Source organism: Papaver somniferum, chromosome 6, assembly GCF_003573695.1.
Source record: "Papaver somniferum cultivar HN1 chromosome 6, ASM357369v1, whole genome shotgun sequence".
Lineage (NCBI taxonomy): Eukaryota > Viridiplantae > Streptophyta > Magnoliopsida > Ranunculales > Papaveraceae > Papaver > Papaver somniferum.
In genome coordinates, this window is record NC_039363.1 from 11025748 (window position 1) to 11046832 (window position 21085).

The following is a 21085-nucleotide window of genomic DNA, read 5'->3' on the forward strand; positions in this document are numbered from 1 at the left end:
AATCCAAAGCTCCTGTCAAACACCATAGTACCTAACTCCATCTGGAGTCGTCAGCTTCGTTGTATCACTTAATCCAACGGTCGCTTAGAGCTTGTTTACATCGTGCCGTTCGATTCAATTAGTAAGTGATTATCCAACGGATATCCTTGCTGCGCATCAACTTCAGATGATTCCGCTCAACACCCTAGCCATCGAACCCATCGACCTAAAACAAAAATCTCCTTCTTCCCAAATCAATTTTCTCCAAAACCCATCTTCCTCTTCCCCCGACCATGGCAGACACTATCATGTCTGCGCCACCGTCTCCATCTCCACCACGACCACCAGGACACCACCACCATCACCTACCTCTTCCCTAGTCGTGTCTATCTTGTTCTTAGCATCGATTTTTGATGCTACCAAGAAGACAAACATAACCAGGGTTTCACCACAGTGAAGAGAAGACAAAATTTGGGAGAAATTCGAGTAGAGGATTAGCAGAGGAGGAGAAGTACAAGCATGGGTTGGCGTCAATTTGCAGAGGGGACAACAATTCAGAGAAGTATGGTGAGATTGTTTTGACCTAAATTTCCAAAACCCTAATTCTGAAATTAGGGATTTCTTTGAGATAAATTGTAACTATAAATTGATGTTATGGGTGTTATAGAAACCATGCCTGGATTAGCCAGAGCACCACCAAGAGGCCTAGAATAGCCAGGACCTCAACTGTTAATGTTGTTTCAATTTCAGTTCAAGTTCAGTTCAATGTTTTAAACAATTTCAATTCCATTGTCATTTAATTTCATTATGTTCTAACTCCATTTGCTAGGGGTTAGATGATACTCTTGAATTGTAAGCTAGGATAGTCCTTGTTCATGTCATTGTTCTTGTAGTGCTGAAACTAAGTAGGATTGATAATTGGCTAGTTGAGTGAATGCACCTGTGATCAGCTGTGCTGTAAGAAGACAGCTGATTCTAGGGGTGTAAGAGTGAGAGTAGCTAAGGATTCAGTCCATTTGAAGGGCTGTGCTTAATTGAAGTAGGGAAGTTAGTAAACTTAGTGATCAAATGCACCTGTGATTGAGTGTGATGTAAGAAGATACTCAATGCTAGGGGTGAACTAGAGAACTTAGGAGATTAACCTTCCACCAATGCGGATTGCTAGATAACTGGTTGAGCAAACAAGCCTGTGATCAGCTGTACTGTGAGAAGACAGTTAATGCTAGGGGTAAGTTAGTAAGATTAGTTAAGTAAATCATCCATAATCTTCCTTGAGATGAAGCAAGAACATGATTTGATTAGGATCTGCCTTAGTTTAGGATCAAGAAGTGGATTCAAAAGCCCTAGCATGTTCATGTTTACTTGCTTTACATTCTACTGTTTTTTTCAGTTCAGTCACTGCCATCATTTCAAGTGTGTTTTAACACAACCAAGACTCTTTGTTACAACTCAGTTTTAGTGAAACCTTAAGCTTCAACTACACACACCTTGTCCCTGTGGATCGACCCGTATTTGCATTGTTCTACACCTCGACACCGTGCACTTGCGGTATTAGTTTGTAGGTCTTTTAGAAACCTGCCAAGTTTTTGGCGCCGCTGCCGGGGACTTGGCATTGTGTGGTTGCTGTTTTTCCTTGCTTTCTTTTGCTGTTATTCACTTGCATATCTTGCATTTATTATAATCATTTAGTGTAAGCATTTATCTCATCATAACTTGCATTTTCATCTTTGCATAATTTTTCATCTTTGCATCATTTTCCCTTGCTGTTCTTGACAGCTTCTGTTGAGCTTTCCAGGTGCTCCTGTTGCTGTGCTGTTGTGACTCTGTTTTGCTTGGCTGAGCCCTTGCTGTTTCTGCTGATTGAGTTGCAGCTGGGCCTGCCACTTGCTGCTACTTTCTTCCTCTTCCCTGTGCTGCTGGCCTGTGCAGCTTGCTTCTGTGCTGAACCTGTAGAGCTGCTGCTGCCAAGCCTGCAACATTTTCCCTGTTCAGCTACTGCTTGTGGTGCTGCTGAACTTGTGGTGCTGCTGAGCTGCTTCTCCTGCTGCTACCTCCTGCTGGAGCTGCTGTTGCTGTGATCCAAAGCCCAACTGGGCTTTTGCAACCAAACTGAGCAGCTGGGCTGTGCTTAAGCAAGTAAGCCTAAACCCATTAAGAGAACCCAACCTGCGGGCTTCCATTTTTAATTTGTGGGCTTGTAATAATTTTTTCCATTTTTTTGTTGGGCTTGTAATTTAAGTTAACTTTTGGGTTTGTATTTGAGCTTAACTGTGGGATTGTCCCTATCAAAATTTTGGGTTTCAAAAACCCAACAAACAACCTAAACAAGTTTAACTGAACCTACCAACTCAGCTGGGCTTCGTTAGTTTCTGGGCTTGCTGAAGTCGTTAGTGGGCCGTGTACCCAAACTCTAGGCCGAAAGTTGGGCTATGTTTCACAACAATTTTTCCAAAACCCAACAGTGGGCTTGGCCTTTTATCCCATAAAACCAAAGTTTTCAAAACCCAATAAACCAAAGTGTTTTCTTTTCCCATTAGGTCCAAATTTTCTAAAACCCATTAAAAACCAAATTTCTTTTCAAACCCGACAAAACCAAATGTTACCCATAAAAACCAAATTTTTCCCAAAAATCCAAACCCATTAAAAACCAAATTTTGGGCTTTGTAACATAGTTATTTAGCTTTTGAGCCAAATCATGTCTAGATCTTGGTCTACAGTGGGGGAATACAACAAATCCCTTAGAGAACTTGCGTATGGACATACTCCACGTTATGAACCTCCCATAGACCATGATGTCAATAGTTATAGGAATTATTATGGACATTTTCAAAGTCCCGAGCCTCAATACATGAACCCTAATAGCTATTCACACATGCATCATTCACCAAAACGTGAAAATGAACATTTTGCTAGTGCCTCACTCACACAATCATCACTGATCGATCAATTAGAAGCTCGAATCACAGCTTTAGAAATGCAATCACATGAGGAATCTGTCACATCTAATTTTATTAGGCAACCTGAAATCTATGCATGTCCCGCATGTGGTAGTTTAGACCACCCTGTTGAGAATTGTCATATTTTGCATAATTTTAGGCAATCTAGAGAAAATCCAAGGTATGAAATGCCCATAAATTGTGAGAATGGTAGTCATTGGGACCATAATCAATCCTTTGAGGGTTGCGATCAATATTTTGTAAATCCTAATGACCATGCACACATGTACCATTCACCACAATTTGAACATGAAGAATTTTGTACTCCCATGAATTTAGACTCCACCACAGAAGCTTTCAGACTCAGTAAGCAAAACTTTGATAGATCTACATCACGAATTCAGGCATGTTTAGATCAGATTTTGCTTCACCTACAAAAGGAGGAAATTCATGAGGAAATGTATGTTGTCCCTAATGAAGTGTCTAGTCCCATTCATGTAAATGATGTTGAATATGAACCTAATTTAGAGGAACATGAATCGACTAATGACACCACCACTGTTAATGAGGACCAATATGCATGCTACCATGATGATGATTATGATGATATGTTAGAAGAACATGAAAATATTGTGGAACCTGTTGGTTCAATAACATATGGATTCTCGCCCTCGACCTTCATGAATGTTGTTTTTTCTAATACTCATTGTAATTCATATGATTTTGATATTGACATGGGATTCGTACAATTATTCTGCGAAGATGAGCATGACATACGAATAGTTGAATCTTCTGTAGACACTAATGCTAATATGCATGAAAATATATTTGATGTGTCTGATTCTCTACCTAGGTCACATTGTGATATTTCTCCTGATTTGCCGATGCATGAGAATAAATTTGTTGATGATGTTGATGACTCTGATTGTGATCTTTCCAATTTGTTTGATGATTGTGAGCATGTTGTGACACGTGTAGAAGACTTAGGATATGTTGATGTGATTAGTAATGATGTGCCTATCGTCCTACATAAGTCACAATCTGATGGCCTTCCACCCAACCTAGATTTTGTTTGTACCCATATTGTCAAACCGACTTTTCTGAGAGTCCCTAATCTAGGTTTGGAACTGTGTGCTTCCCAAGTCCTCTTGGACTATTTTGCTTCTAAGTATAATACATTTGAGGAACCACAGTTGGAATTAGCATGTTTGCCCGTCCCTAGCACAGTTCACTTTGAGTTAGACCTTGTACATGATGAACCCCCAAAACTGCGCGATTTTGTTATCAAAATTATATCTTCTGTAAAATCCAGGTTTGGGGGTAGCTCATTTTGTTTCACAGTTTCACTTGCGTTTCTTTCCTGTTATATTTGTGTGAAGCTGTTGAAACCTCTACACTTTGTCTTTTGGGTTGATCCTCAACTCTTTAGATTGTTAGTGTATGGTGAATTTTTTGTATATAATCCAGTAGATAAAATTTCTTAAAACCCTTTTGTTCCTTTTGTATATATTTTGCTAATCCAATATGATCTCGGCTGACATATGTTGGATTCTTGCCTTGAATAACGGAGTTCTAATATTGCTTTCGCCGAAATCGGGTATTCTCTTTCCTTTTTCTCTACTCAACATGATCCTCTTCATATGTTGTATTATAATTTTGTTCATATTTTGAAACATTGAGGACAATGTTTAGTTTAGGTTTGGGGGTGAAAAGTAGATACTTTGATAATATGCCATAATTGAAAAAAAAAAAAAAAGCAGAACTCCTTCTTTTTGAAAAAATTTAAAAATTCCAAAAAAAATTAAAAATTAAAAAATCAAAAAAAAAATGGAGCTCATTTACCTTGAAATGTTGACTCTTGTGCAAATATGTATTTTTATTAGGATTCTTAGTCTAGATATTGAGGCACCCCTGATTCTAGCACAATTCACATAGTGATAAGAAACTTGCACGCGCACGATCTACCAATACATGTATAGCCTCATCCTTGAGGTGTTCTATCGGAAGTTTTAGTTGCCAATCACTTTAGAATACTGAACGAAACTTGACTAGCTTGTTCTTTGGTTGGTTGGGATAGAAGGTGGAGGTTACATTAAGAAAGACAGCCATCGAATTTAACTGGGTGCATCAAAAAGGGCTACCTCTTGCAAAGTGTCATGTAATATTTTGTTTCCTTTTGTATATGTATCAAAAGTGTTTCCTTATCAAAAAAAAAAAAAAAAAAAAAGAAAAACTATTTATCAATTCTATCCTCTCTTGTTCCAAAAAAATAAAAGAGAGTATTCAATGTAAATAAGAGTCATGTAAAGAGTCATCTTTTGTTTTATTGTTATAAGCAAGGAAGGGTGTATGACATTGATGTACAACGCGAGTAATTGTGAAATACCTCCAACTCAGTCACAATTCTCGTAAAGTCCGGACAGCTAGCTAGATTTCGACCTCGGTTCTTAGCCTGAGAAACTATCTCTTGGTGATTAGTAGTCATAACATCCGATCTTTCTTTACACATGTGTAGATACACTTTACACTCTTATCACATGTCTTTATTTGTTATCAGTGCTAGGATTGTGCCTTTGATAGCTAGATTGACATCTCCATTTTGCTGTGAGCTTAAACTGTCTTGCACATGTCACATTTCATGGAATCTGAGCTTATATTTTGATCTAGAACTTTGTAGGTACGTTCTAAGCAAACCTTCACGAGACTTCACTCGTCCACTAGGGACACTTAGTGGTTTAAAAGGCTTATTGCATTCGCTAAATGCAATCGAGAGACCAGCGACAGTGGTATAGGTAGGATTTCCTTAGTTTTGTTTTACTTGAGGACAAGTAAAATTCAGGTTTGGGGGTATTTGATGAGTACTAAAAAGTGCATATTTCTATATATTTTTCTTGGCATTTAACTCATCCTTTGTGCACTAACGCTCCATTTTATCCACATATTCTGTGTTTTCGTTGTTTTCAAGAATAAATACTTTTCTTAATTAATTTTTCATTTTTAGGTACTAAATAAAGCCTGGTTATCTCACGGAGCGAAAAGAGCAAAGGAACGGCAAAGACTCCCGCTAGGAGGAAGCGAAGAATGATGTTTGCAAGAGCCGGATCACCTAGAAGTGGGCTTGAAGAGGAAGAATTGTTCTTAAAGAAGATATGGGCTTGGCATACCCAAGAACCAAAACCCTTACCCAAATCCATTTCCATTATCCATACCCATTTCCATGAGAGCCGTCAGATTGGATCCATCTTGTCATCCAACGGTCGCCTCATCATTGTGTATCAAAATCCAAAGCTCCTGTCAAACACCATAGTACCTAACTCCATCTGGAGCCGTCAGCTTCGTTGTATCACTTAATCCAACGGTCGCTTAGAGCTTGTTTACATCGTGTCGTTCGATTCAATTAGTAAGTGATTATCCAACGGATATCCTCGCTGCGCATCAACTTCAGATGATTCCGCTCAACACCCTAGCCATCGAACCCATCGACCTAAAACAAAAATCTCCTTCTTCCCAAATCAATTTTCCCCAAAACCCATCTTCCTCTTCCCCCGACCATGGTAGAAACTGTCATGTCTGCTCCACCGTCTCCATCTCCACCACGACCACCAGGACACCACCACCATCACCTACCTCTTCCCTAGTCGTGTCTGTCTTGTTCTTACCATCGATTTTTGATGCTACCAAGAAGACAAACATAACCAAGGTTTCACCACAGTGAAGAGAAGACAAAATTTGGGAGAAATTCGAGTAGAGGATTAGCAGAGGAGGAGAAGTACAAGCATGGGTTGGCGTCAATTTGCAGAGGGGACAACAATTCAGAGAAGTATGGTGAGATTGTTTTGACCTAAATTTCCAAAACCCTAATTCTGAAATTAGGGATTTCCTTGAGATAAATTGTAACTATAAATTGATGTTATGGGTGTTGTAGAAACCATGCCTGGATTAGCCAGAGCACCACCAAGAGGCCTGGAATAGCCAGGACCTCAACTGTTAATGTTGTTTCAATTTCAGTTCAAGTTCAGTTCAATGTTTTAAACAATTTCAATTCCATTGTCATTTAATTTCATTATGTTCTAACTCCATTTGCTTGGGGTTAGATGATACTCTTGAATTGTAAGCTAGGATAGTCCTTGTTCATGTCACTGTTCTTGTAGTGCTGAAACTAAGTAGGATTGATAATTGGCTAGTTGAGTGAATGCACCTGTGATCAGCTGTGCTGTAAGAAGACAGCTGATTCTAGGGGTGTAAGAGTGAGAGTAGCTAAGGATTCAGTCCATTTGAAGGGTTGTGCTTAATTGAAGTAGGGAAGTTAGTAAACTTAGTGATCAAATGCACCTGTGATTGAGTGTGTTGTAAGAAGACACTCAATGCTAGGGGTGAACTAGAGAACTTAGGGGATTAACCTTCCACCAATGCGGATTGCTAGATAACTGGTTGAGCAAACAAGCCTGTGATCAGCTGTACTGTGAGAAGACAGTTGATGCTAGGGGTAAGTTAGTAAGATTAGTTAAGTAAATCATCCATAATCTTCCTTGAGATGAAGCAAGAACCTGATTTGATTAGGATCTGCCTTAGTTTAGGATCAAGAAGTGGATTCAAAAGCCCTAGCATGTTTCTGTTTACTTGCTTTACATTCTACTGTTTTTTTCAGTTCAGTCACTGCCATCATTTCAAGTGTGTTTTAACACAACCAAGACTCTTTGTTACAACTCAGTTTTAGTGAAACCTTAAGCTTCAACTACACACACCTTGTCCCTGTGGATCGACCCGTATTTGCATTGTTCTACACCTCGACACCGTGCACTTGCGGTATTAGTTTGTAGGTCTTTTAGAAACCTACCAGTCTTCTCCTACGTCCACGTGGCGAATCGTGTCTTTGGTATCTACAACCTCCCCTACAAAAAACCACGCGTAAGTTAGTGCTGAGTCAGCTAACTTGGGATAGACGGAATTATTGACGAGAGGAAGTTTTGCTAATTTTATTTCTGCATTGGAGGTAATACAAATTACCAATCTTTACGTGGGAGGTAAAGCATATTACCCAAAACAAAGGTTTGAGGTCAGGTTTTGGAAGAAAGAAAAAGAAGGTCGAGAAAACACAAGTTTATTTTTAGTTACCCCTGGCAATCCCAAATCAACGTATGTAGGCAGGAGAAAAACAACACAGAGGGGTAATTTGGTGATTTTAATTGAAACGAGATAACAAATATAATGGGCGGAGAAAGATTCACCAGCGCCTCCTTCCCCTGGTTTCCCCCCATCTTTTCTCTTTTCAAGCCAACGAATATCAATCGAAATAGTATTACCCTCACTCAAATTCAGAAGCTACCATTGTTTTATCGTCAGTACTGCCATAATCCGCTAGAAGTAATTCATTAATTGAAAAGAGACCCTGTCTGAAAAGTTCAATAGCTATCGATGAGCCAACACCGTTCGAGGGGATTAAAACCCTATCTTTCATCTTTCTAAGTTTCGATTTCTGCGATAAACCTTAGAAAAATATCCGTTTCAGGATTGAATTGTAATTCTCCAAGATGCTTTCTTCGCCCTACTACAATCTCAAGAGGATTACCAAGTCCTTGTGTGATAGAATCTCACTCCTTACTCCCGGTAGTTGTTGTAATTTCATCAAGAATATTGAACCTCTTCGTATCAACAGGTGTAGTTTTACTACCATACCCATTTTAACTTCTTTCATTAACGAGTCTGATGAATTCTTTCTTTTATTAACATTCGAATTCATTCTTACAGTGGGAATTACTGGATTTCTCATCCATGGAAACCAAAGGTTAAGCAAACTTACAAAATAAAGAGTGGCATGGATACTTCATTTGGTGGTGATATGAACTTTGAATCAGGTAAACTGTTTACAATAATATATGTAGATATCTAGTGATGTCTATTGCTCTCTATAACAAATTTGCTTTGCATTATTTTGAGTAATTTTGCTGGTCTTGCTTGTGATTAACATATTTTTTCGCTTATTTCTTTGAAAGAATGTGATGGAGGAATGGAGAGTTAGTTTCTGGTTCTAGGCTCTTAATGACTAAACAATAAACAGCAGCCCCATTGATTGCTAGAATTGTAATGGGACAAGATATTTGACTGGCTACTGGTTTCTTTTTGTTGTTCGAATTTATGTTTAAAATGTGATTATGAATACATGTTTAAGTGGGATAAGGGTTTGCAGTGCCGTAATCACATTCGGCCAAGAGTCATTCTCACTTTTGGTATTTCGGTTTTTAGTTATCCATTTCTTGATTTCATAATAGTTCGTTTACGTTGCACATGATCGTACATCTTTCCAGCACTACTATTAGAGCTTCATTTTAATTGGTAGGGTGTTGGCGTTACTGATCATATTCTTTGGTTGGCACATGATTTGGTCAACGTGCTTTCGTGTTTAGATATATTCACACACTTTTCCAACACTACTTTTAGAGCTACTCAATTAGAATTTTGGTTCCATCATCAAGGGGCTGATTTTAATTTGCGACGTCCCGTTGCTTGAAAGTGGAAGTGATTTTTGGTATGTTATCAGTGGAGAAAGCATGCGTCTTATGACCAATATTGCTATGGTCCATTGCCTGGATATATGGATGATCCAATCATCCAGAGTTCAGAAACCTTAATGCCGTCCTTGTAGTAAGCAACAATTTAATCCTGCGAATGAGCTTAGCCTGGTTAGTCAAAGACAGCTAAATGTTGGACCCCATGTCAAGCCTGAGAAAATGCTACTGCAGTGATCAAGTTAGAAGCTAGGAAAAGGTGTAATCAATTCAAGTTGATCCAATCAATTGTGAGTTTATTAGTTTGTTTGTGCTCTTTCACTGAGGCGATGTGATGTCCTATGTCGCGTCTGTTTAATACTCTCTCCTTGTAAGAATGTCAGTAGAGATGAGGAGGCGATTTGAATTGTATTGATCTTCAATCTTATAAGATTCCCAGTTGTAGTTTGAATTACTCTGATTTGTTTTCCCTCTAGTTATGTACTATTGAGGTCTGCTGTCGTCCAATTTTATGTTACTTGACTAACTCTTCGATAATATCATGCTGCATGTGTACTTTTTTTGTGTCATCCATTCACATATATTCTATGTGTTTTTAATTATGGATTGTTTATGACTCTAGCTGTGTTGAAAACTTCATAATATAGTCCCATATCTGCTCAGGTATGTATATTTATCTCATTTGTTGATTGAATTATGACTTTTTATAGGTGCAAATATCTTTCCGAGAATCAACATTAAGGACCCATACAAAAGGCTTGGTATCAGTAAGGAGGCTTCTGAAGAGGAAATTCAGGCTGCAAGAACTTTTCTGATAAATAGATATGCAGGCCGCAAACCAAGTGTTGATGCAGTAGAGTCGGTCGGCCCATGACAAGATAATTATGAAGAAGTTTCACGAAAGGAGAAGGCCGAAACTGAATATCAAGAAAAAATTCAGAGATGTTACACAATCACGCGTTGTGCAGGCTGTTACCAGCAGGTTTCAGACTCCTTCCACCAACTACATAATAAAGACAGCTTCCGTGTTTGTGATACTCGGTGTTCTTACTGTTCTATATCCGACGGAAGAAGGACCTACTTTACAAGTAGCCATTTCCTTGTTGGCAACGATATACTTCATATATGATCGACTAAAGAGCCGAATGTGAGCTTTCTTATACGGGTACTTACTAACTCTTGCTGTAATTTGGGAAGTAACTATTGACTGTAAATTCTGCATTTTGCTATTGCTTTGTTATGTATGTGGAGAATGATGTTGTTTGTTCTTTTCTTTTTTCTTTTTGGTTCAGAGCTGGGGCATTTGCTGTTTCATGGCTGCTAGGGACCTTTTTAATGGTGTCTGTGATTCCTCCAGTCCTTTGTGGCCCAAGGAGTTTGGAAGTGACTACATCTCTTCTATCATATGTGCTTCTATGGGTTTCTTCTGCTTACCTGGTATAATAACATTAATTATGCCCGTCGGCAACCTGAAATTTTGAAGTTGGTGAAATAAGATTACTTGGTACAATTTTGCATTAGAGCTGTAGGGAACCTTTTGAACTTAGAGTTTAGAGCGCTGAGGAATTGTGGTTGGATTGTTAAACTGTCAAATGCTTTAGCTGATTTCCATACGTAGAAGTTACGGACCTAGATTTTTTCCTATTGATTGAATTCTTATGCTGTATAATTTTGATTAATGAGTAACAATATCGGTTACTATATATACAGTTTATCACTCCATTGCAAGGCGCATTTTGAGTACTCTCACAAACAGAAAATCTCGATACTTATACTTTAACTTGGTTCAAGAATCCAGGATTTAATGATTTAAGGATTCGATGATGATGGTGTAATGATTTTGAAAACTCCTGTAACTGTTTCCGATCTTTATAATTCGGCTGCATTATGTATTGTTCTGAGGTTTTTTTGCCTCTTTTATGAAAAAAAAAGAAAAGAATCCATTGTTATCTCTTGATACACTTGTTTTCTCTTTTCGCCGCAGATTTTGATTTTATGTTAATTTATTCAGAATCATCGCATCATTTTAGACAAGTACAGAGTGCTCCACAAGTGTTGTGTTGTTATTTTACAAAATTTAACCAAATCATTATCTAATTTCATGTTTTTTGTCTAAAACCTCTGATTTTGTCCCTCTAGTTCTAGTTATACTTTCTAAAAGTTATTTTTATTTATTTTTTTTAAGCAAAAAAAGATATACAGTTCGATTGCAGAATGTTTTAATTTTCTTTTATCAGTATAGTGGCACAGAATCCATTTAAATTGCAAGAAATGGAGATTATTAATCTGAAGATAGCTGGTCTGAAGGTTCCTTTTGAAATTCAATGATCAAAACGACATAAATATTGATAGGCCATTAAAGCCTGGTACTATATTAGGTTCACCATTTTTATATACTGTTGAGGTCTCAGCATCTGCTATTTATTATATTATTACCTCCCTCTGCCGAATGAATGACGGATCGGACCCACTGGTCTTCTTCCCATTTATAGCCTCAATAATTCAGTTCTTGTTTAGAATTTAGATTTTGGAGTCCTCATGAATTTGGATATTTTACAACTACCTCAATGTTCATAGCACATGAGTTTCAGTATAAATGGTTAAGTTGATTTGGTGGCCACATTTTCTTGAGTTTTTCGCAATATACTAAGCTTTAGCAATATTCCAATATTGATTGCAGTTGGTGTTGGATTTTGCTTCTACATTATTGACATAGGGTCTCTTCTTCGAACCACCTACGGCTAAGTCCTTTCATTACAGTTAATAGTTTTTTGTAGTAAGACTAAGACCCTCCTTCCAACCATTGCCGGGGAATACTAAAGAAACTCTACAAAACTTGACGTAAGGAAATGCAAGAAAGCATGATGTTGATCAGTCTTTTCTTTGCCACCACAGCCTCGTACGTATTTCAGTATTTGATAACAAACTCAAAACCTCTTACGTACCTGAAGATGTTTTAGCGCCACTGGGGTCGAAGAACATAAGAACCACGTAATACACTCAATTGTTGTTGCAAACATACGTAACAGAAGATACTGGAACAATGAATGCCAACGTAGACATATGCATGTACAGGTGGCCGGGGAAGTATAAATTCTGGTCTATTTAGGTAGTAGTAGTAGTTATAATTTTAAGGATAACAAGTTGTACAGAGAATAAAGACAACAACGACAACACTAAATAAAACTGCATTGAATTTGGATAGAGGTGATGGTGGTGCCGTGGTGGTCAGCAAAGAGGAGTAGGAATAGACATCTGCACTAGAAACCAAACCACATAGAAACATTTTTGAAAACTAAATCTTTTGATTTTATTAGGTCATGATCAGCTCATTTCTGTCATCACTGAATAATGATTTTATGTGATGAGGGAATGATTTGGGGTTGAGAAGAAGAAGAACGTGTAACTTTATGAAACACAACAACCACTATTGCAGGGGGGATTAATGGGAGAAAGACCCATTTCATATTTATGAAGGAGCCCACGGCAATAAGAGCAGGTGCTGCGGAGGCCTCAAAAATATATTGCACCAGGTTCATGTCGGCGACCATGCTGTCGCTCAGTTTTTTACAGCACTAAGTAACTCGAACCAAATGATTTATACATGTCAAAGTTTTCTTCGTGTTTAGGATATCATTCCTTAAATGATTGTCATTTACAAAGTGATCAGTGGAGTGTTGTTATCTCTAAAGGGTGTAATGCCATTTGGTTGGATCGCATGGTGCATTGACTTGAGGAAAATAAAAACAGACAATAAGAATCAAGGAATCATTGATAATTAGACCACACCTTAAATCTCAAATCTCAACTCTCAAGTCTTGTTAGACAGATCCATCCATATTATAAGATAGCCATGAAATGATTGTTCCTCAGAAGAATATTGGACGTGGCATGCCATGCCATGCCATTTAGTGAAGACCATACACTAGTAAAGAAGAAGAAAAAAAGAACGAACAAGGGCACGGGCACGATTAAACAAAGTGTTCTTGGTGCAACTGGTTCTGTGCTTCTTCTTATCCGACTGGAACCAGTGGCAACGCCAGAAAAACACTATAGAGCAGGCAAAAGGCAGTAAATGGCATGGCAGGCAAAAAAAAAAAAAAGAAAAAACATAGGACCGGCATCCTGCAGGGGCAATTGCTCCGCCACTGATTCGAACCCATAGCCTATGAAACCACCGAAGCTACGCAAAAGTTGCACAGTCTAGATCCTGTTTAGTGGGTATATGGGATGATATCAAAAGGTTCATCCTATCATGGCTCTTTCAACAGTGGAATTTTTGAGGGATACTAGCAACCACAAGTAATAATTACATAAAAGTAACTTCAGAAAAAGAAAAAAAAAACTCCCTAGAGTGCAATTTTCTGTATAGATTCATAACCAAAACGAATGATGATTTTTTTCTTTCTCAGACCGACCCATAATCAAATTCTATCGAATCCGGGTACTATTTTTGGTCCATTTCTGGAATCTATCACCTTTTCTTTTTTTTTCAATATACCAAAATTCCACTACATGTCTGAAATTTTACCTCTTTATTTTTGAACCAATACACTTCATAAAGCTTCTGGCAGTGGCAGATATATTTTGCTTTCAACCCCAATCAATCTTTACTTCTCAGCCAATAGTTCCGAAATAAAGTCTTTTCAATAACATGTCTACTACTGATAAATTCAGAATTCAATGATAGAAAGAAGAAAAAAACTAGTAGAATACTATCTAGAGAGGATCTTTTTTTTTTTATGGGGTCATCTTCAGTTAATGATCCTTACATTATGGAAGAAGGAGGACAACAGCTTGATCATGTTATCGGTGAACGATCAAGAATGTTGCTTAATGCTCCTGACCCGCCGGGTTTGTGTTCAGAGTTTGGTAGTTCGATAAAAGAGATTGTTAACTTGCCTAATGGTAACAAGTCTTATAGTGGTAAGAAGAAACCAGAAGTTAAACAGCACGTTGGTTCGCTTTTACGTGGGCTGTTTCCGATACTTAGTTGGGGAAGGATTTATACGTTATCGAAGTTTAAAAGCGATTTGATGTCGGGTTTAACTCTAGCAAGTTTAAGTATTCCACAGGTGAGGTGTAGAAGTATATTTTGAAGTTTGATGAGTATGTCATCATTTCAGTTCTTGTGTTAACTTGTAAATTCTGTTGCAGAGTATTGGTTATGCAAATTTGGCGAAGCTCGATCCTCAATATGGTCTATGTAAGTTCTTTTTATTACTACTTCATTTTTCTTAATTTATTTTGGGAGGTAGTTATACTGATATGTATGACTATGGGTTTGTACTAGATACAAATGTTGTTCCACCGTTGATTTACGCACTAATGGGGAGTTCGAGAGAGATAGCGATCGGACCGGTTGCGGTCGTTTCGCTCTTATTGTCATCCATGGTACAGAAAATAATTGATCCAGTAGAGGATCCAGCTGGTTACAAAAGATTTGTTTTCACTGTAACTCTTTTTGCTGGTACATTTCAAGCTGCTTTCGGATTGTTAAGGTGAATTCAGTTTCTTAACCAAAATTTGAACTTAGAACCCCTTGAATCTTGATAATAATCACTAAATCCTGTGTTCTTCATATACAGGTTGGGTTTTTTGATAGATTTTCTTTCACATTCTGCTATTGTTGGGTTCATGGGAGGTGCAGCTATAGTTATCGGCTTGCAGCAACTGAAAGGACTGCTTGGATTCACTCACTTCACCAATAATACTGATGTTATCTCTGTCGTTCGTGCAGTTTGGCGATCATTTCATGATCCGGTAAGTTATTGTTACAATCAGTGCACAAGGGTATATAAGACTTTTAGGTAGTGTTCTTGAAGATAAGCATACACTGTCAACATCCTGCTGAATGGTGGTTGTCTGAGACCCTAGCACCGCTTTTCTTCTTCGCCAGCTGAAAGTAACAGCTTCTCTTACCAATGAGTCAATTGCAACCCTCCTAGGATGCGTTTTGCAGTTAGTGTGTCCACATTAGGCCAGACCCGGCCCAGCATTACAGTACCGGTTACAACAACTCTTGGGCAGTTGGATCCAAACTGTACCTCAGTGCATAGACATTCTAGGCTTATTCCTTCAGAAATTTCGTAATTGCGTGTATTTCGTAATTTCTAACGCTCTTGTCAATTTGTTTTGTTTCAAACAGTGGAGTCCTCTTAACTTTATCCTGGGTTGCTCATTTCTGATTTTCATCTTATTTGCAAGATTTTTGGTAAGCAGTTTCCGGTGCCGTTTTTTTTTCTTCATTTCTGTCCAGTTTGAGTTATTTAATCCTGAAATTGAATATGACCAGCACAGTGTTTCTTGATTATGATTTTGTCAGGGTAGGAGGAACAAAAAACTATTCTGGTTACCAGCCATTGCGCCACTCGTATCTGTAATTTTATCAACTCTCATAGTTTATCTAACGAGAGCTGATAAACATGGAGTTCGCATAGTAAAACATATCAATAAAGGGTTGAATCCAAGTTCAGCAAAAGAATTACAGTTCACTGGCCCTCATGTTGGAGAGGCGGCAAAAACCGGGTTAATATGCGCTATCATCGCTCTCACCGTACGTATAGACATGTGTTATGTAAGGATACCAGGAAAGTTGGTTTAATTTGCTAATTATATCTCTGCACAATGACTTTTAGGAAGCAATTGCTGTTGGCCGATCTTTCGCGGCCATTAAAGGCTACCATATTGATGGGAACAAAGAAATGGTTGCAATAGGCTTCACAAACATTTTAGGATCCTTAACTTCTTGCTATGTTGCAACAGGTGAGTTTAATGTTTATCTTGGTGTTCTTGAAATATTGCATTTTCAAAATATTGACTGACCACCGAAGCGTTGTGCGGCTTGTGCAGGTTCATTCTCAAGAACGGCCGTAAATTTTAGCGCTGGCTGCGAAACAGCTATATCCAATGTTGTTATGGCGCTTACAGTGATCTTAGCACTGGAGTTTCTTACGAGGCTTTTATATTACACTCCTACTGCCATTCTTGCTTCAATCATTCTATCTGCTTTACCCGGACTGATCGATATTAACGGAGCTCGTAATATCTATAAAATTGATAAATATGACTTTCTTGCTTGCTTTGGAACATTCCTTGGAGTCTTATTTGCATCGGTGGAAATTGGTCTTCTCATTGCGGTAATTCTTTGCTTGCTGCGGGAAAAATGAGCTATTTTTTTTTACATTTTCTTGAAACGATAGTACGTCTATCTGATGTTCTTCGAATGTGGGTTTAAAATTTAGTGTCATGGCAGGTAACTATATCATTTTCGAGGATCATACTGAACTCCATTCGCCCCGGAATCAACAATCTAGGACAACTCCCCGGAACCAATAATTTCTGCAGCACAAGTCAGTTTCCAATGGCCATTAAAATCCCTGGTGTCTTGATACTCCGAGTTGAATCCTCGTATCTTGGTTTCGCCAATGCAAATTATATCAGAGAAAGGTACATTATAAATACACAACTACATACCTAATGGTTTCTAAAGTGTTCATTTCGTTAATTCTATGCATTTTGATTAGGATTCTAAGATGGGTAACAGAAGAACAAGAAAATGAAGGTTCAAAGGAAAATGCAAGGACTCTGCAAGTACTAGTACTAGACATGTCCAGTAAGTTTCTTCCATTGTACTTCACTTATCTGCCTTAAACTGTATTTTCTTTTTGATTGTCGAGCTAACTGGTTTCCGGCAAACAGATGTGCTGAACATAGACACCTCCGGGCTCCATGCATTAGAAGAATTACACAAGGAGCTAGTTTCATTTGATTTGCAGGTATCTAATATTTTCTTCAATTCTCTGATAAAAAGTTTGAACCCAACTGAATCTTCAAAGTAACTGTTTCGTGGTTGTGTTTACGTGCAGTTGGTAATAGCAAGCCCTACATGGAAAGTAATGCACAAGATGAAGATATCAAAGGTTGTGGACATAATTGGAAGTGGATGGACTTTTCTTACAGTTAGTGAAGCTGTGGATGCATGTATTGGCTCTAAGATGGTTAATAGTCTTCCTTAATAAGTTAGACAGGATAAACAGGCCTTACGATGATGATTAAACTCGAATTACCGCTGTTTTATTGTACGTAATTTCAAGTTAGCATAGCAGTACATACAATCATTCAGAAACAGTAGTAATATCTATGGCCTCTAATTTTGTTCAACAGGCCGCTGCACCTAAGAAAATTGAGTAAACTAATTTGTATTATAGTTGCTTAATAGTAATTACCATAACAAAGAAAATCCTGCAATGAAATTTCATAATAAGCTGGAATCTTTTACTGTTTTTCTTCTTCTTTGCGATGGGAAAGGCGAAAGATTGATTGTTGTTGTCAGTTGTCACCTTTTCTATAATTGCCAGAGAGTGCTATTTTGGTCCCGGACGTACCCATTCAGCAGCCGTAAGTAGGGAAGGCCAATAGGCCACGATCTTTGGCTTGGTTCACATCTCTGCCTCCTGTCCTTAGCTGTACCAAAGTACTTCCAAAATAGAATTATGTGGTTGGGTATTACTCCCTCCGTTCTTTTTTAATAGGCCAGTTTTGTTTTTAGCGAAATTTAAGGAAATTAAGAGAACTAATCATTGAAAGTGGTCCTCATGACACTTGTCAATAAAAGAAGTGAAGTGAAATGGTCCCCATGACACTTGTTAGCAAAAGAAGTAAAGTGAAGTGGTCCACATGACACTTGTCATCAAAAGAAGTTAAGAGAAAAATGGTCCCAAAAAATTAAAATAACATTTGACTTTCCCAATTAGGAAACTGGCCTATTTTTTTGAAACTTTTATTTATAAAGACTGGCCTATTAAAAAAAACGGAGGGAGTATCAAATACCACTTGCACTCAGCTTTTCAGACATGCTGCACCACGGTACCAAGTTTGCATCCCATATTCTCATTGTTGGATGCTGAGGTGCTGCTTTATGGAGTAAAGTAGAGTTGACACTTTGTCTGCAACTTGACAACTGCAACTGACCCCTGGTGTGGTGGGGGCTAGCTAAGTGCAAACATATCGCGATTAATCCGACCAATTCTGGCTGGAAACTCAATACCAAACTCTCCACACCGGTTCTCAAGCCCACTATAGAGCCCAATTACATTCCTATTCTATTCCCTAGCCTGCCAGCAACTTAAAAAGCTAGTCCTTTTTATCCCCCATAGCCCCAGTCACCGGTTGTTCTCCACAGAAAAAAAATGAGTATTTTGGCTTGGAATTGACAAGGAATTAATAACCCAACAACAATCCAACACCTAAAAGGCTAGTTTCCTTACATAAGCCGAACATCACATTCTTATCCAAAACTCTATCCAATGAAACCCATATGGCGGGTATTGCCCAATCATTTCAATTTCAAAACCACACCACGGTACCCAAAATAGGTAGAAGAGGTGGACTTTGTTTTAAGTGGAAGAATCCCATAAATGTTAAGGTTATGCTTCAATCTCAAAGTTATATTCACATGATCATCACTCCTCCACCACTAAGTCAACCATGACTTTGCACCGGTATATATAGCCCACCTCATCCGGAAGCGAGACAAGATTTATGCTAGGATTTTCCCACAATTTTCCCAGGCATCGGCCCCACAATATAGTGGGTACTGTTAGGAGACTTTAACGAAGTGATGGACCAGTCGAAAAAAAAAAAAGGAGGCAGACCAATAATGTATGGACAGAGGCAGCATTTTCTTACAATGATAGATCAAATGGGATTATGGACCTCGGATTCCGTGGGGATACTTATACATGGACAAACAATCAGAAAGGAACATATAATATAATGGAAAGGCTAGATCGAGCCATCACCACCCAGCAATGGTGTACCGCTAATCCTCACATAGGAGTTAGTCAACTCCAGAGAATAGCTTCTGATCATTCTACAATCCTTCTTCATACAAAAGCAATCGACTGGGAACGTCAAAAAAACTACAAGTTTGAGCATCTATGGCTAACCCACACACAACTCCAGGAAATCGTCGAAACAGCCTGGAGTCAACAGAATGACTCGGAACCTGCCTTAGATCTTCAGCTCAAACTAATTACAACGGCGGAAACCCTTATGGAATGGAACAAAGAAACCTTTGGACACCTACCAAAGCTAATCAAAAAATCGACGGAGCAAATCTGAATGACACAACGTCAATGTGCGATCCTGAGTGGCGAAGAACTACACTACTGGATAACCCAGGAAAAGCAACTTCGGAGCCATCACCTAACTTTACTGCAATGTCATGCAACATACTGGCAACAAAGATCCAAAATCCAATGGATTCAATCGGGAGACGCCAATAATACTTTCTTCCACACGAAAGTGACTATCCACCGAAGTCGAAACAACATACAACAATTGCAGGACCAGCAAAAAAACTTGATTAACGATAAACATCAGGTAATTAAAATCATCCTTGATCACTTTACGGAACAATACTCGGCACAAAGCACATCAATAGATAAGGAACTCTTTTCAAAAATCACTCCTAGACTAACTGCTCGTCAATTTTCTATGCTAACAAAGGAGGTGACGACCGTGGAAATCAAATAAGATTTGCTTTTCATTAACTCGGAAAGTGCTCCCGGACCTGATGGATATACTAGCAAGTTTTTCAAGTTTTTTTGGGAAACCACACACCATTAATTAATAGCGATACTCTGCAGTTTCTTTACATCCCTAAACATTCACACCCTCATGAATTACACCAATATCACCCTAATCCCAAAAACCGATCATCCATCGAAACCATCCCAATTCAGACCGATCAGCCTTTGCAATGTGGTGTACAAAGTGATATGCAAAATCCTAGTAAATCGCATACGACCCCTTCTCCCACTCCTCATAAGCCCATATCAAAGTGCCTTTTTTTCTCAAAGATCAATACATGATAACATCGCAATAGCTAGAGAACTATTCTATTACATTAAGACTTTCGCTCTCACCAAGGACCCAGAAGTAGCTCTGAAACTAGACATTAAGAAATCCCATGATATCTTAGACTAGGGATTCATCAATAAAGCCTTCACCACGATGGGATTTCCCAACACTTTTGTGTATTACATAATGTTATGTATAACTATAGTTACTTACTTCGTTAACATTAATGGTACACCACATGGGTACATCACTCCAACAAGAGGCATTCGACAGGGGATCCTCTCTCTTCCAATATTTTTATAATTTATGCAGAAATCCTATCGATCAATTTAGGAAATCTAGAAGCTCAAAGTCTGGTAAAGAGGCTAAGAATCTCTCAAAAAGACCCACCTATTTTGCATCTAATAAATGCGGCTGATCTCCTCATCACCTAAAAGGAATCTTAGGAAAGCAACAACCACCTCAAGAAGATACTTCTTTCTTACAGTTTGTTAGCAGGCCAGGAAATCAATACTGCAAAATCTACAGTTTTTCACCACCCTAACTGCAACAACATCAGGTAGATTCTCTGCACCAGTTTATTTGATATGCCAACCTCATGACCCTCCAACATATCTAGGAGTACAATTCAAGCAAGGAAGAACCTCAACTCACATTTTTGACCCGCTGCTGCAACGTTTAGCACGAAAAGCGCAAGGATGGATGATCAGATGCCTTACTCAAGTGGGAAGGTTAGTACTTGTTAAAACCTCCCTAATTCTTACATATAAACATTATGCAAACACAATTGTTCCTTGT

At 38.4% G+C, this 21085-nt stretch overlaps 1 protein-coding gene and 1 pseudogene across 1 annotated transcript; both read left to right on the plus strand.

The window, feature by feature from the left end:
• The first annotated feature begins 8164 nt into the window (after positions 1 to 8164).
• On the plus strand, positions 8165 to 11296 carry LOC113285428 (annotated as a pseudogene).
• A 2553-nt stretch (positions 11297 to 13849) lies between these two features.
• LOC113286906 (low affinity sulfate transporter 3-like) lies at positions 13850 to 17678 on the plus strand. Its single transcript, XM_026535553.1, has 12 exons — positions 13850 to 14496; positions 14579 to 14627; positions 14715 to 14922; positions 15010 to 15184; positions 15570 to 15635; positions 15747 to 15977; positions 16060 to 16186; positions 16274 to 16560; positions 16677 to 16870; positions 16948 to 17036; positions 17123 to 17199; positions 17290 to 17678. Exons 1-12 carry the CDS (start codon positions 14164 to 14166, stop codon positions 17437 to 17439), a joined length of 1986 nt encoding a protein of 661 aa, XP_026391338.1. The 5' UTR covers positions 13850 to 14163; the 3' UTR covers positions 17440 to 17678.
• Positions 17679 to 21085: the final 3407 nt, after the last annotated feature.

What these genes read in the sequence shown, in the direction of transcription:
- LOC113286906 (XM_026535553.1), top strand. Translation starts at nt 14,164, where the DNA reads ATGGGGTCATCTTCAGTTAATGATCCTTACATTATGGAAGAAGGAGGA. An exon ending in CAAGTTTAAGTATTCCACAG is followed by an intron (nt 14,497 to 14,578) that starts GTGAGGTGTAGA and finishes ATTCTGTTGCAG; the next exon opens with AGTATTGGTTATGCAAATTT. An exon ending in TCTTATTTGCAAGATTTTTG is followed by an intron (nt 15,636 to 15,746) that starts GTAAGCAGTTTC and finishes TGATTTTGTCAG; the next exon opens with GGTAGGAGGAACAAAAAACT.